General features: G+C 39.1%; 1 protein-coding gene across 3 annotated transcripts in view; it reads right to left on the minus strand.

The window, feature by feature from the left end:
- Nucleotides 1–14,567, minus strand: part of WDFY3 (WD repeat and FYVE domain containing 3) — a 179,479-nt gene that overhangs the window by 66,239 nt on the left and 98,673 nt on the right. For all 3 annotated transcript variants that reach the window (XM_082315396.1, XM_082315397.1, XM_082315395.1), the window contains exons 14-19: nt 11,065–11,242; nt 9,763–9,977; nt 7,933–8,045; nt 5,562–5,793; nt 2,712–2,812; nt 1,414–1,632 (exon numbers count right to left, since the gene is read on the minus strand). In XM_082315396.1, coding sequence (XP_082171522.1) covers nt 1,414–1,632; nt 2,712–2,812; nt 5,562–5,793; nt 7,933–8,045; nt 9,763–9,977; nt 11,065–11,242 — 1,058 coding nt within the window. The remainder of the gene's footprint in view (nt 1–1,413; nt 1,633–2,711; nt 2,813–5,561; nt 5,794–7,932; nt 8,046–9,762; nt 9,978–11,064; nt 11,243–14,567) is intronic.

Genomic DNA, 14,567 nt, shown 5'->3' on the forward strand with positions numbered 1-14,567 from the left:
CAGGTACCTACCTGCTCAGCACTTGACTCTACACCACCAGCTACGACTCCAGTAAAGCAAAGTATCCCATTCAATTAAAAACCAGTCTTAGTAGTCAGAGACCTTCAGATCTTCTCTGACAAAGCCTCTTCAAATCCAATCTCTTTTAAAGAGCTGGATCACAGGGGCTTACAAACTAAAAACATATGATCTATAGCTCTAGTGCAGGCTAAAGCAATTAATATGAAGATAAACATTTCATTCTCCCTTATAAGAATTCGGTCTTCTGAGAAAGAAAACACTGTCAATACCTTTGTAATTTAAGGGGTTTTATTACTCCCTTATACTATGGGTCTTCAGCTCTCAAGTTTTAGGTTTTGAACCTGACTTCTACTAAGAGAAACTACTGCAGTTAATGATGCAAATGTCCACTTATCAAGAAAATACAGAATATTCTACAACAGTCTGCTTCGCTGGTTGGTTGGTTGGTTTTTTGGGGGGGGGGTTTGTTTGGTTGGTTTGGGTTTTTTTTTGGTTGTTTGTTTTTTAAATAATAACAGTTGTATGAATTCTTTATTAGTGCCTGCTACTCAAAAGGAAAGAACAGGAGCAGGAACAGATTTTTGATAACCACTTGTAACCCAGCATGTTGGTCTGGTAAAGAGCTAAGCCTGAAACATACACAGAAGGCTGCCCTGCTCCTCTCCACTCCTCCACAGCCACGGTGCATAAACAGCCTGTCAAACTGACTATTTTTGGAGGCTCTGACAGAGGATAAGGCAGGAGACAGGAGACGGCTAAGCCTGAAGCCCCTGACTGCACCAATAGCTCTCTAGCAAATTCGCTGGCCTCACCAGCTTCACTTCGATCTTCACTGCACCTCCTCTAATTCCACCTTTGATCACAGATAGTGAATGAACTTACAAACTCTGAAAACTGACCACAGCATTAAAACATGAAGTGAATGACTAATTGCCTTCAAATAGCTCTCCAGCGTTGGGACTATTCAGACTGAAAAAGCCTTCACAACCAGTTAGTTCACTATTTCCAAACTTCTTCAAAACAAAGATAGTTAACATTTGCACCTCAAGAGATCATGACTAAAATGAATGACAGAAGACAAATAAAAGGCAAAAACCTTCCAAAACCAACAATGTAATCCCTCCTTCAAATCTATAATACTTGGTGTTTGGGCAAAGATTTTTCTTTATATGCAGATATCGAATCTTCTTTGGAAATTATAAAAGCTCCTTAATTTCTACATGAACGTTTACATTTTACATTTTTCCACTGTCAAAACCCATTACGAGCTGGTGAAACTGCAACTAAAGTTCCATCACTCACAATTCTTCTAGATACTACGTTCAAAATAAACTTGCTGTTGTGTCCCCATAATATTGTCAGGATTAGCTGATGACACGAGACAACTCTTACCATAATTTTGAAGCAATTCTTCTTTAGTTGAAACAATCAGTGACCGGTCTTTTGCTGAGAGGACAATGGCAAGGCATACATAATGCTGCTCTGAGGAGTTTGCACGCCGCACTACAGTAAGAAGTCTTACAGGATGGTTATTAGGAGGCGTACTAAAATGTTCAATACAAAACCAAGTTGAGTAGCTTAAACCAGATGGCGGTGGGAAAAATCTTTCACCTAAAAAACACAAATGAAAGCCCATTATATAGCTGAAGTAGCTAGTACTTAGGATACGTACTTGTTCCTGTTCCTTTTTTCATATCAGCTCAGTTGATACCAGCTGTGCTTTCTCAAACTTTTCCTTCATGGATTTGAATGTTACTTCTTTCATTTCTGACTCAAGCTTGGAGGAAAAGCCACATAAAGCTAGCTCAGAGGGGTTTCTTTCAAAACAAAGCAAAGCAAGAATTGCACACTATTCCTTCCTATTCTAAAAACAAAAATCAACTCTGAAGCCGTGCTTGTTCAGAACAATCCAGTTCCAGTTCCCTAGACAAAAAAAGTAGAAATGGATCAGGCCCTCCGAAACTGCTAGTATCACAGTGAGATGCTTCTTCAATAGGTGTGGCTCGCTGAAGAAGCCTTTGTTGAAGATCTCTCCACCACATACGCCTGACTCCATTGCATCTCCTGAGGTGCTCCCACATAACAACAAAGAGCTCAGACTTCAAGTACTGTCTAATTCTGTCTTACTGCAGTAAACCTTCAACTTAGATAAAAAAGGTGTTAAGTCTAAAAACTAAGTGATCATGTTCAATTAGCCCTGCAGCACACCAGGTTCCTGTAGGGTGAACAGCCTACAGTGAACAAGTATAAGGGACAGCAAATAATTTAAATGGGATTTGTGTGATGATGTGTGGAACTACACCTGTAATAAATACAGTCAAGAATTCAGCCAAACAAAGCCACAAGTACAGCACTACAATTCATTCCACATTTCCTACGCTCTTCAAACTACCACCTCAACTTCTTAATGCATCCAGGTTCATTATTCATACGGTTCTCTTGATTACAACTTAACCTTCTGCTGAAAGCCTTGTATTTTAAAGCAATCACGGATTTGTATTTTGTATTGCTTTTCATTGACTTGGGGGCAAAAAGTAACAAGAACACACACAAAAAAAAGACACAAGAAGTTCTCAATCATAAGCATACAATGTCCAACTCCATACTATCACTTCATGGCTAACAAAGAACTAAAAGAGAACTAAACATGAGATATGAAACACTGCTAACAGTCATACTTGAGTACTTACCAGTGCCAATTCCACTCACAACTGCACCGTCAATAAGTCCTGTTGTAACAGCATTATTTGTAGGTGCATTATGGGGAGCCAAACTTGGCAAGAACAGGCAGCTGTTAAACAGAAGACGAGTAACAAACTAGAGTTTATGAAAGTCAATATAACTGGAGTTCCATACCAACAAAATATAGCCTAGGAAAATATACCATAAGCACACCATCACTCTCCTTGACTGTATGTATTCATGAAAAGTAGAAGTGAATTCTCAAGATTTCTCCTTGTGAGGCTAAATTATTTCCAGTGCAAAGAGCTTTGGCAGTGTATGTCATTGGTGCAAAGGCGCAGGGACTTATGCCCACGTGGCTCCATAGCGCAAGATGCCCCCTTGTGGGCAACCATAACTTGCTGCAGCCTTTGAGATGTTCTGGACTCTCAAAGAGACTGAATTAGCTAAATATTCAAAGGATCTGGTAATAGCATACTGTGTTGTTCTTATTTGAAGTATGTACACTCTCACGGTAACATCATATTTCACCAGATTAGCTACATTTGGTCCTTAAAAGACCCACTGATGCTGTGGACATAATGGAAACAGATAAAAGGAGCATCTCCCTTAGGTACTAAAAGATTTTAAGAGCCCAGACTGGGCCAGTGACCAGCCTACCCAATGTGGAGTGAATCCCCACAGGAGTTCAGCTTCCAGTTGCTATAGACTGTCCTACTGGAGGCAAAATGACGGCTCCTCCACTTGCTGAAGAATCATCATTTTGCTGACATTTACACCTGAGCAGGCTAGTCTAAGTATACTGTAGCTGAGTTGCCTGACAGAGGTAAGAGTTATTTTGTTCTCACATAAACTATAAAGAGTTAACCTGACCACCCATCTTGAAAGCAATGGCAGTCGATGGTTCTGGTCACTACTATCTTCTTTTTGATTACAATTCTCATTATATACTTCTTCCTCCCTCTTGAAAGTGTTCTTCTCTGGTTGAATCCCCCCTGGTCAATGGTGTTACAAGCATGTTCTCTCTACGCAGATAACTCACAAGGGTCCGCCAACCGTTGAGTTCATTAACCACCCTGGCACTTTAAGACAGATGAAAAAGCTTTTTTTTTTTTTTTTTATTATTATTATAGCAGCCTTCTTAGGTGACATGTTGAAATTACAAGAAGTCACAGCTGCATTATGTGCATTACTTTTGGACACGTTACCAGCACCTACAAATCTCCTGGAGCAACTGCAGTGACAATTCATTTTGCTAGCCTATTTCAAGTTCTTCTTAGGTCCAAAACATTTTCTTTTCTCTTATGAAGGATGTAGAACAGAGCTTTGAGCACCATTTGTTTTCAAAGAAAAGTCTGTCCCTGGCTATACTGGATATGAAGGCTAGATGCAAAACAGGTGCTGCACCCTTGCTTCTCAAAGCTGAAAAGAGAATGCAGAGCAGCAGAGCTCCCAAATATCCAGGCTGAATTGTGCTCTCAGACCAGTCACCCCAAATAAACTGGAACAAGTGCACTAAGATTCCAGTGGCTCTGTCAAAGGCCTCGTCAGAAGAGAAAGAGATTTAAGAAACACAATTTAAGAAACGCAGTATAAATATTAGGTCTGCAAAGACAAAGGCAAGATGAACGATTCTGTCAGGTGGACACTTCTGGTTTTATGAAACTGTGGTACAGCCGTGGACAACAGATCACTTCTACCTCTTCTCACAATTCTTTTACAAAAGGGACTAAAAAAAAAAAAAAAACATTGAGGAGTTACTCATCTCATACAAGAATTTATCACACTCTTTTGGGCCTCACAGCAGTTGTCATTTTTGGTGGTTTGTGCTACTAAAAATCTAAACCTTTTAGTAAAGCTTCTAGTCAAGCTTTTAACCAAGCTTCTGGGAAATGCTGAAAAATTAGTTATTATTCAAGGTGCCATTCACAGTTGACTTGCACCTCACAACATTGCCCTCCCTGAGATACTGGCTTTCACTCTATTTGCAAGCCTCTGTCTATGGACCAGTCCACAGGCAGTTAAGGAATACCTGTTCCTTATACTATTGGTCTGAATTTTTATAGCGATTTTTGAGATATTTACCCCTTAGCACAGGACAAAATGAGTGTTTTGAGGTTTTTCTATTCCATTTTTATAACCAAAAAGACAAAACATCTTCCTTAAACAGATGCTGAGAACGGTGTCATGTTTTCATCCTCTGAACAGTCAAGTTAAATCATATTACATGATCCTCATAAAGTGCCTCACTCAGCAGGTGTTTAATTAGAGAGAGAAAAAAAAAACACAAACAAAAAACAAACAGTAAATGAAGGTGATACTGGGTGCTAAAAGACAAAATGAGTTAAGCATTATATTCAGGCTACATCTCCAGTTAATAATCAGCTTTTTCCAGTTATTTGGACTCAACATAGCTTCCTTCTCTGTTTCACTTGTACTTCTGCTTTGCCCACTTCCTAATTTCCAAGTTCTTCAGCAATTTTTAGTGGGTTTCAGAGCATTTGGGCTATCCAAATGTTGCACAAAAACCCTAGCAACTAATGAGTTTCTGCAAAGGTATGCTGGTGTCCCTTCATTTTTAAAAGGCACATGAAATCCAGAACTGAGAGGGTACTATCAACATTTAGATACATACCAACTTCTACTTTCACATATGGCAAGCAAGTGTTGATTTCAAGTCATTAATAACAGAGTGGAAATCTATGTGGCTTGAACTATTCCTTTCTTTTCTTTAAAGAACTCATTTGTCTCTGGTTTGCAAACAGTCCATCAAAAATTACAAGTATTTCTTTGAAAGAAGAAAGTAAGAAGACATTGCTCTGGGCCCCACACTAGTTGAAAGCACTGTAGGACCTTACCCGAACCCTTCAAGAGACGTGTCAAACTCAATGAACGCCGGCGTAACTGATGATCCATGAAGCCTGATGTCATGTGGGGTTGTCATGGAGACCAAACACTTCACTCTCGTCAGGGGTACTGTGCTCCCTTCTGCTGGCTTGAGCAGGCTCTTGCTTATCCGATAGTGGCTGTCTTCGTGCAAACTGAAGACGCTGTCAGAACCCAGACCTTCCATTGAGGTAACCATGCTATCTACAGTAGAAGCCAAGAAACAACACAGCATTGCAAAAGGGAGGCATTTTCAGGCTATTTATTTGGACTTTTCAAGTACTGCTTCCAGTGCAATAGCTGAATTGCCAATCATCATCAACTAGTTTAGCCTCTCAGTTAGAAGATTATGAGTTGGGAATTATTGTTCTCATTATAAAAATATTCAACTGAGGCAGAGAGACAAGCATCTTGCACAAGGTATTACAGAAAGTCTGTGGTAAAGCCAAAAAATTGAGCAGGAGGCCATCCTATTACCTAACATCAGAAAAGTGTCCCTTTCGCAGAGGCTCTGTTTCAGGCGCGTTCCTGCCACCTGACTTAACAGGCAGGAAAAACTCCGCTTCATGTTCTTCAGATGCAGTAACTCGGAGCTAAAAGTCTCAGAGCTCTCAATAAGCAGAAAGGCTCAGTAAGCTTAGCTTAGGAAATGTAACATAACTTGCGGTATTCAGAAGCTAGCTTTGGCTTCTCTTTCCTAGGTTAAAAACTTTTCAGACTCATATTTTCACAATTTTCATTGTTTACTTTCCCCTGTGATAAAAATAAATAAATAAAGTACTGGCCAAGAGATAAGTTGAATCTCTCCTTCTCTCCTCTTTTTAAATGTACTGAACCTTATGGCATAACATGAATTCAGTTATTTTATTTATTTATTTCATTATTTAATGCTTGTAATTCAGTACTATCCAGGATACTTTCTAGTTCCTTTTGAACATTTCAAACATTTTAACTATGTGTTACAACTGGCCATACAACGACTGAGTTGACACCTAGAAATAAATATCACATGCTTTGGAAACGTATCAATAATTTCTTTGTATTACCATTTACGGAGACTCTCCTATACTACAGGAGCAGCTATTCCCAAGCTTTACAACTCATGGATAATAACAGGAAAGAGTGCATGTGGAAGAGAGGTTCGGATCAGCTGGGGGACTCCGTCAGTTACCAACATTCAGTGCAGTTTATCAGATTGATTATTGAATGGCTGGAAAACAGATGTAACTTCCCAATAGGATAATCAAAGCTGATGTGGAATTGCTGATAGAATATGAAGTATTCCATCAGACGGATGAACTTCCATGATGGGATACCACACAAAGGTATAATGAAAATTTCCACTGCGTATGTGTATGTATGCGTACCTATAATCTAGGACTATCTAGTGAATACCCTGTCAAAATACATTGTGAATACCTTCCCACAGTATTAATTCCAGGACTAAAACTGAAACTCAGTTGTCATGGCGTCCCTCCCCCCAGCCCCCTCCCACCCCCCTTTTTTTTTTAAAGCTGAGGTAAGTCTGTCCTTTTTCTTGAAAATTTTTAAGTTACTATGCACTCATAATTCAACACATGCTTACCACATATTATTAAAGATTTCAATTTTAGTATACTAGCAAAGTAAACATATTGAAAGCAATCAATGAGTAAAACCATTGCAAATATTTACCATGAAAAATTAATGAATGGTTAAAAAGGGACTGCTGAACTTTATATAATTAAGAGTGGGTGTTTCAACTCCAAATTCTACCTCTTTATAAGAGAAATGATTATTAGATTGAGATTCTGCCAGATTAGGTAAATTGTGCTGTTTTTTCTTTTTAATTCTTTCTATTTCTTTCTCATTACTAGTGATGCTAATGATGAGCCAGGTTCTTGAGTCTAGCTGAAATAAATGGAATTATGCTTAAGTGTAGGAATTTCAGTTATTTTATCTGACACCTTACTGAACTCATGAGAGACACTACATAAATTTAATGACATGTGATGCCCACATTGAAGTATCTGAGAAAAATACTTTTCCTTTTACTGTTAAATAATTACAAACTCAGGATCTACTAAGACTTAAAAGTGAACTACTGTCATATGTAATAGTTAACTGTTCCTAAAATTAAAAAATTATAGTTACCTCACTGGATGTATATTAAATACAAGTACTACATTCCCTCTGCTTTTAGAACTTTTTCCAATCAAACTCTTCCGATGATTTCGCATACATACAAAGCCGGGGTGAAGTTAGGTTTTTCTGGATGCTTATCTACAAATTTTATGTAAGTATGCAATTGGGGCCTGTCAGTGAAGCATTCTTTACACAAATTTCTAGCACTTCAGCACCTACTTCTCATTTCCGGTTCAAAACTCAGCGAGCTGGGTTTGTGCACTCGGTACTGTTTCAACAGCTTTTTGTCCCAAGCTCCGCAATTCAAAGGATTTCCCAGGCGTAAAAATTCCCTAAGAAAGAGAATAAAAAATTTACAAATAATTTTGTCTATTTATTTGCCTAGAATGGCACCAGATCCAATACGATTTTTTAAAAAGACAATAATTACTTGTAATAAACATAACTTTTAACTAAGAAAATAACAAACTAACGCATAATTACAAGAAACACGCTTGATTCATTCGAAACTATTTAAGTTTTGAACATATGCTCTCAAAAGTTGACATTATTTTAACTAATCAAACAGTTTTGATAAAGCTCCCAATTCCCTTAATTCCAAAGACTTGGCAGGAGGCTGCTGCATCCTGTAGGAGAACATCAGGATGCTCACCGACGCACATTCAGCAAGCTGAACTCATCTGGAAAGGCAGACCACAGACTGAAGTGAGTAAGTGACCTCAGCTTTGTTTTATTCATGTGTCCTATTTGGCTGGGGGATAGTTTAACAGCTATCAACATCTATATCTAGAGATAACTGTAGTGTCTATATCTACAGCTACCCAGGCTATCAGTATCTATGCTTAGGGAAGCTTAAGTCCCTGTGATGCGACTACCAGCAAGCTTGCTCCTCGCAGAATCATTTCTGACATGGCTACATGCCACTGAAGTGAACCAACCAGCTGTCCTGGCTGCAGGTCAGCCCGTCGGCGATCCATAGGAGATCATTCCTTATTCCAGCTGAGATCACAGAATCACAAGATGGTTTGGGTTGGAAGGGACCTTTAAAGATCATCTAGTCCAACCCCTCTGCTGTGGGCTGGGACATCTTTCACTGTATCGGGTCGTTCAAAGCTCTGTCCAACCTGACCTTGAACACTTCCAATGATGGCGCATCAACAGCTTCTCTGGGCAACCTCTTCCAGCATCTCACCACCCTCACTGTAAAAATTGTCTTCCTTATACCCCATCTAAATCCACCCTCTTTCAGTTTAAAACCCTTGCCCCTGGTCCTGTCACTACAGGCCCCGGTAAAAAACCTCTCTCCATCATTCTTATGAGCACCCTTTCTACACTGAAAGGCCACAAAAAGGTCTCCCCAGAATCTAGCAAGCAATCCAAAGCATCATACAACTGCGTGGGTATTTAACAAATGGTTCAAAATATGCTCATGAACTTCTCAAGCTTGCTTTCTACTACTAGCATAGATGTACAAACCTACTTGCATTACTATGCAGAAAGATCAACTTTTTAAAGTTATGCATTCCCAGATTTTTCCAGACACCTCTTTTATCGCATTCCTGCATTTCCTTCACACAAACTAAAGTGCTACATAAAACTGCTGGCCTGAACCTTTTCCAGTCTGAAGTATTTAACACTGCACAGAAAAGTCTAGAAATCCATCCTCTTCTATGGCAGTGCTGCTTTTAGAACTATCATGTTTCCTCTTCATGAAGACTTAGCCAGGAACGGCATTTTTAATAGCCTCTCAAGATTTGCTGGAGGGAAGGAAGCATTTAACTTCAGTCTCTGTGAAAAACACCAAACAGATTTCCCTGCTCCACACTTCTCCCTCCCGCCCTGCCCTCCAGTTCCTAACATCTCCAGGGTTACATGCTGATTAACAGAAGCAAGACACTCTATTTGATGAGAAATAAAACGGGATCCCATGCAACCACTACCACACAAGGTCACTTATGTTCTCTACCAATCCAAGCCATTTACAGCCAGCCAGCGACAGCGCAGGCAGAAGGGCTCAGCTCAACCGGACTTCAGTGCTATCTTCCTGACCTCAACACCATCGGCTGCAGCGCCTGGGAAGCCAGCCTTTCAAACATCCTTTGGAGTGGCGGATGCAGCGAGTGGTCCTCATCAGCCAGAGCAGCGCTGCATCTTTGTAGAAGTCGTGCATGGAGCCCGGCTTCACACATGACTTGCTGGTTTCTCTCTGTGTGCACTAGCGATTGCAGGATATTGGCCACTGCCAGCTGCAGATCCAGCGCATGCTGAAAAAAAGAAGAGCACGCAACTTGAGAAGACGCACCTGAGAAGGCAAATAAAAGGAAGCCCTTATGCATAATACTGAAAAAGCAACTACCATTAGCAATAAATACACAAAATATCCTATACTTAAAACATATCTGCATGTGTGTGTGTTCTGGGTGTGTGCTTGTGTGTGGGTGAAGAGACACTTCCATCTCTTTATGAAAAAGGATAACAAGTTATATGAAGGATTATCATGACCATTATAAAGAAAAACAATGGAGGTAGGGATGGTTAAACTAACCTCTCCCTTTCACCAGCAGAAGTGAGTCAGTTCAGAAGTTCTACATACTTAGAATGTACTAAGAACTTTTATTTTTGTGACTGCTAAGCTACTCCTAGTAATTTAACATCATAATCTCTACAAAATTTAAGATACACACAACGTAACTGCCAAATTAATGCCCTGAAGACAAAGTTGTCATGTTCTTCACCAGCAGAGGATAAGAAAGTGGAATCAAGTCTAGTAATTCTTCTAAGCTTTCGGAAATTTTTTTTTTTTTTTTTTTTTTTTAACAAACAGTGTTCTTCAGGTAAGACACCTCAAAAAATACTTAAGCAACTTCAGAAAACGTCCAACAAATCCTTTATATACAAACCACCAGTAGAGGTTTTGGTTTGGGAACTGTACAAGGCAGGCAGTACAATTTTGGAACTAGAACATATTCCAGCTATTTCAAACAGCACATATACACCAAGCTATAATGTCCAATCCCATGTCATCCTCGTACTACGCATTAACGCCTGATATATCAGGGAAAAGAAGAATTCATCACAACGCTTGGAAATTTATCTAATGGCCACTTCGGACATTTCTTTAAATTTACATTGTTGGCAGGAGTTTGAAAGAGACAAACAAAACAAAACCTATGAAATAAAACTATTTGTATCAGGCCTCTACGTCACCACAGCTATTCAACTCTATTAGTCTGTGAAACTATGAGCTTCTCAGCATGAAATGACAGGACATCATCAGTTTTCCTATTTCCCACAGCCATCTTTTTCTCCCAGTCACTCTCAAAGCATAAGACAGCAGAATTTTTTCCCTACCTCTGGGTGTGTAGCTGATCCAACAGAGGCCAGAAGATCCAGCATCGCGAGCATAGCACCAGGATGGATAATGACCGCATCAGAGCTTTGTATGGATGTGGGTCCTGTTTGGAGTTTCACATCAGCTATGTTTTTCTGAGGGCAAACAGGAGGTGTTGAAACAGAATGATATGCGTGCCTGCAGGACAGAAAACATCCCACGGTTACAACACCCATCTCTTACAAGCTTTGCCTTTTTCAATCAATTAGCTGTAAAGTTGAATTGACCCATAGATGTTACTCCCCTCTCCTTTCTCTTCCCTCAGTTAGACAGACCAAGCGCTTTCCTCTTCTCAAGCCTGTTGGACATGTTTTCCAAAGACAACCTGGAAAGGTCTCAATTTCTCGACTATGCTTGAACTCAGAAGTCTTTTCCCCACGTGTTATGCAGTCTGAAGAACTTAAAGGTTGCCTTTACCACCTCCCTCTTTTCATTCTAGTTGCAGTGGCAGCACACAAGCTACCACTGCTCCTGTCCTGGAGGACGAATTCAGCTTTGAATACATTTCCCCACATTTGCTCTTCATTAACAACTGATTATAAAATGTGCTATCACAAAACTCCCAGCAATCTCCAACTAGCCTACAGGAACAGAAGTTGGTCTCGGTGTACACTTGTGCCAGCAGTCCATATGCTCTCAATATTTCCATGACTGCTACGGCAATTTAGTTTTACATTAAGCTGCTTTAGTCTGATCCCGGGAAACGAGGCTTTGACACACAGACTTAGAAGCAACCACTTGTGCTGAGAGCTGTAGACATGTTTCTCATTGAAACCTTCAGAGGTAGCAGCTTGATGCCATTCTTTCCACACAAGATTCAATACACAAACAGCATGAGCAGCTTACTGAACAGATGCTTTCAAGATGGTACTTTAGAAGCAAAAGATAGCTTGAAAGGCTCATGCTCGCCACACACAAAAAAAACCACCAAACCAAAACCACCCATATCCTCACAGTATTTATCATATATGCTTATTTGTAAGAAGAAAGAAAACAAACTCTATGTAAGTTTTTCTTGAAGATCATATATTGCCTGTCATTTTACAAGAAATGAATCCATCTAAAAATGGGTCTCTTCCTATCAAATCAGTTGAAAGAGGCATTTCCTCTCTCCTGTCCTCAGTGATGGAGATTTACCTAACCCCTAACCCCAACAGAAATAACACTTGGAGACTTGCTGTGCCTCACCCGTCAGGCACTTCCAAGTAGGAAATCTTTTCTCCTGGGAAAAACAGGACATAGACAGGAGATGAGGAAGGCTGCAAGCACAATTCTGTCCTAAACACTTTGAAGGTTGCATCTCGAACACATGCACACACAACCCCCCCCCAGCAAGAAACATCATTTGTGGGGGAAGGCTGAAGCAATGGATTATTTAGCCTAAGACAGGACACTAGGAAGTACAGCACAATCTTCTTCTGCTGGCTGGAAAATGGGCCGGATAAAGAATGGTTCAGCAAAAGCGTTCCTACTGAAAAGGCTCATAGCAGGTCAACGACAACTTGGCATCTGGAACAATCCAAGAGCACTTTTGAAAAGAGAGTTTTTGAAGAAAGATGAAATTACTGATGCTTTACTCATTCAGGTAATACTTATACAAAACACAAAATAGTACAGCAATTCTGTTGTAACCAATCACTAAGAAAAAAGTCTGCCCAAATCAATTTTTCTAGTGTTTTTACAAATTCTCTAACCATCAATTTCCTAAACTTCTCTAGCAGACTCACCAATTGAAACATCTGGCAGGTAGAGGAAGGCTTCATTGTCTTTTTTAAAATTAAATGGAATTAAGAACAGCAGAACAACTGGTAATACTATCATAGAGAGATGTTATCTCAACTCTTTCCTGTGTCTTAATGTAGAGATTGAAACACAGGCAATTGTTTCTCATGCATCCTAACAGCACTGCTCTTCATCTGAAGAAAACTGTCACCTCTTTCCAATGTCATCTTCAGCATCATAATGCAAGTTTTACAGGATACAGTTTAAAAACTAAATATCTATTTGTATTTAAGAATGGTCTTCAGTCTAGTGAAATTCCACTCCTCAAGACATTCTTGAAGATCAAGCCTCCATCCACTTTCAAGCACAAATTTTCCTTCTAAGCATCCTGATCTGCACTATCACATTCATTTCATTAGGTAAATTGTGAGGTCATAACACGGTAGTACAGGGAGAGCCTAATAAAAACCCAAGCCATTGCTCAGTATGATTCCCGAACAAGCATGTGATCCTGGCCTCAAACAGCCTGGACTTCAACATTACATACAACAAACAGAAAAGGGGAGACAGTCAAGACTAGGCAATTTGCTTTTCTGTTAGCAATCCAAGTAAAAGTTATGTCCTTAAAGCATGTATTATTGAAAGTTTTTCACGTCATTTCAAAATACCTTCTATGTTTAGTTTTTTCACGTAAGGAGTACTTGTATCAAAACAACAACAACAAAAAAACAGTTAAAAAATTTCTCTAGACAGGGAAAAGAAAATAGATCCCACAAAATCCTGGAAAAGTATTCACTGAATATTGCTGGTCTATAGGTCAGTGCAGAACCTGCAATACATTAATTTAGTCATGCTTATATGTTCTTTATATGATCCCTTTAAAGGAGAAGAAAGGAAGAAGTGGACAATGGAAAAAGGCAGTGTACCGAAGACGACACACAGATCTGTCTAATTTAAAAAACAAAAACCAAAACAAAACAAAGAACTGAAGAAAATTCAAACTTAATTATATAATTAAGTACAACTCTTGATGAGAATTATAACACCATTTTCATCTGGAAAGAAATAAGTAAAATTTATTGTAGATAAACCCTCTGCATATCATTCCCCGAGAGTGATCACCATCCAAACTTCGTCAGAACAATGGCTAGAAGTATTTTAAAGTCGAAGTTACAGTCTATTCCCTACTTCAACTTGTCAGGCCCAAAGCATCCTCTCAAAAACAAAGAAGAAAAAAGAAGAAAAAAGAAGAAAAAAGAAGAAAAAAGAAGAAAAAAGAAGAAAAAAGAAGAAAAAAGAAGAAAAAAGAAGAAAAAAGAAGAAAAAAGAAGAAAAAAGAAGAAAAAAGAAGAAAAAAGAAGAAAAAAGAAGAAAAAAGAAGAAAAAAGAAGAAAAAAGAAGAAAAAAGAAGAAAAAAGAAGAAAAAAGAAGAAAAAAGAAGAAAAAAGAAGAAAAAAGAAGAAAAAAGAAGAAAAAAGAAGAAAAAAGAAGAAAAAAGAAGAAAAAAAAAAGAATGCCCTGCCAAGATAAGTTTTTTTTCCTGCCAAAATTTATAGCAACCAAACAACTAGCAAAGCTGCAGTTCTTAATTCAAATTATACAGGAGAGGTAGAAGAACAATGTATTCCAGGTAACAGGGAGGACAGCTATGTACCACCATCCCAGTGCACGTGCTGGAGGAGTCCTACCTCCTCTGTTTACATAAAGGATGGGCACCACTCCTCAGGGAAATACAGCTTTG

This window comes from Platalea leucorodia (genome assembly GCF_965183815.1).
Source record: "Platalea leucorodia genome assembly, chromosome: 6".
NCBI lineage: Eukaryota > Metazoa > Chordata > Aves > Pelecaniformes > Threskiornithidae > Platalea > Platalea leucorodia.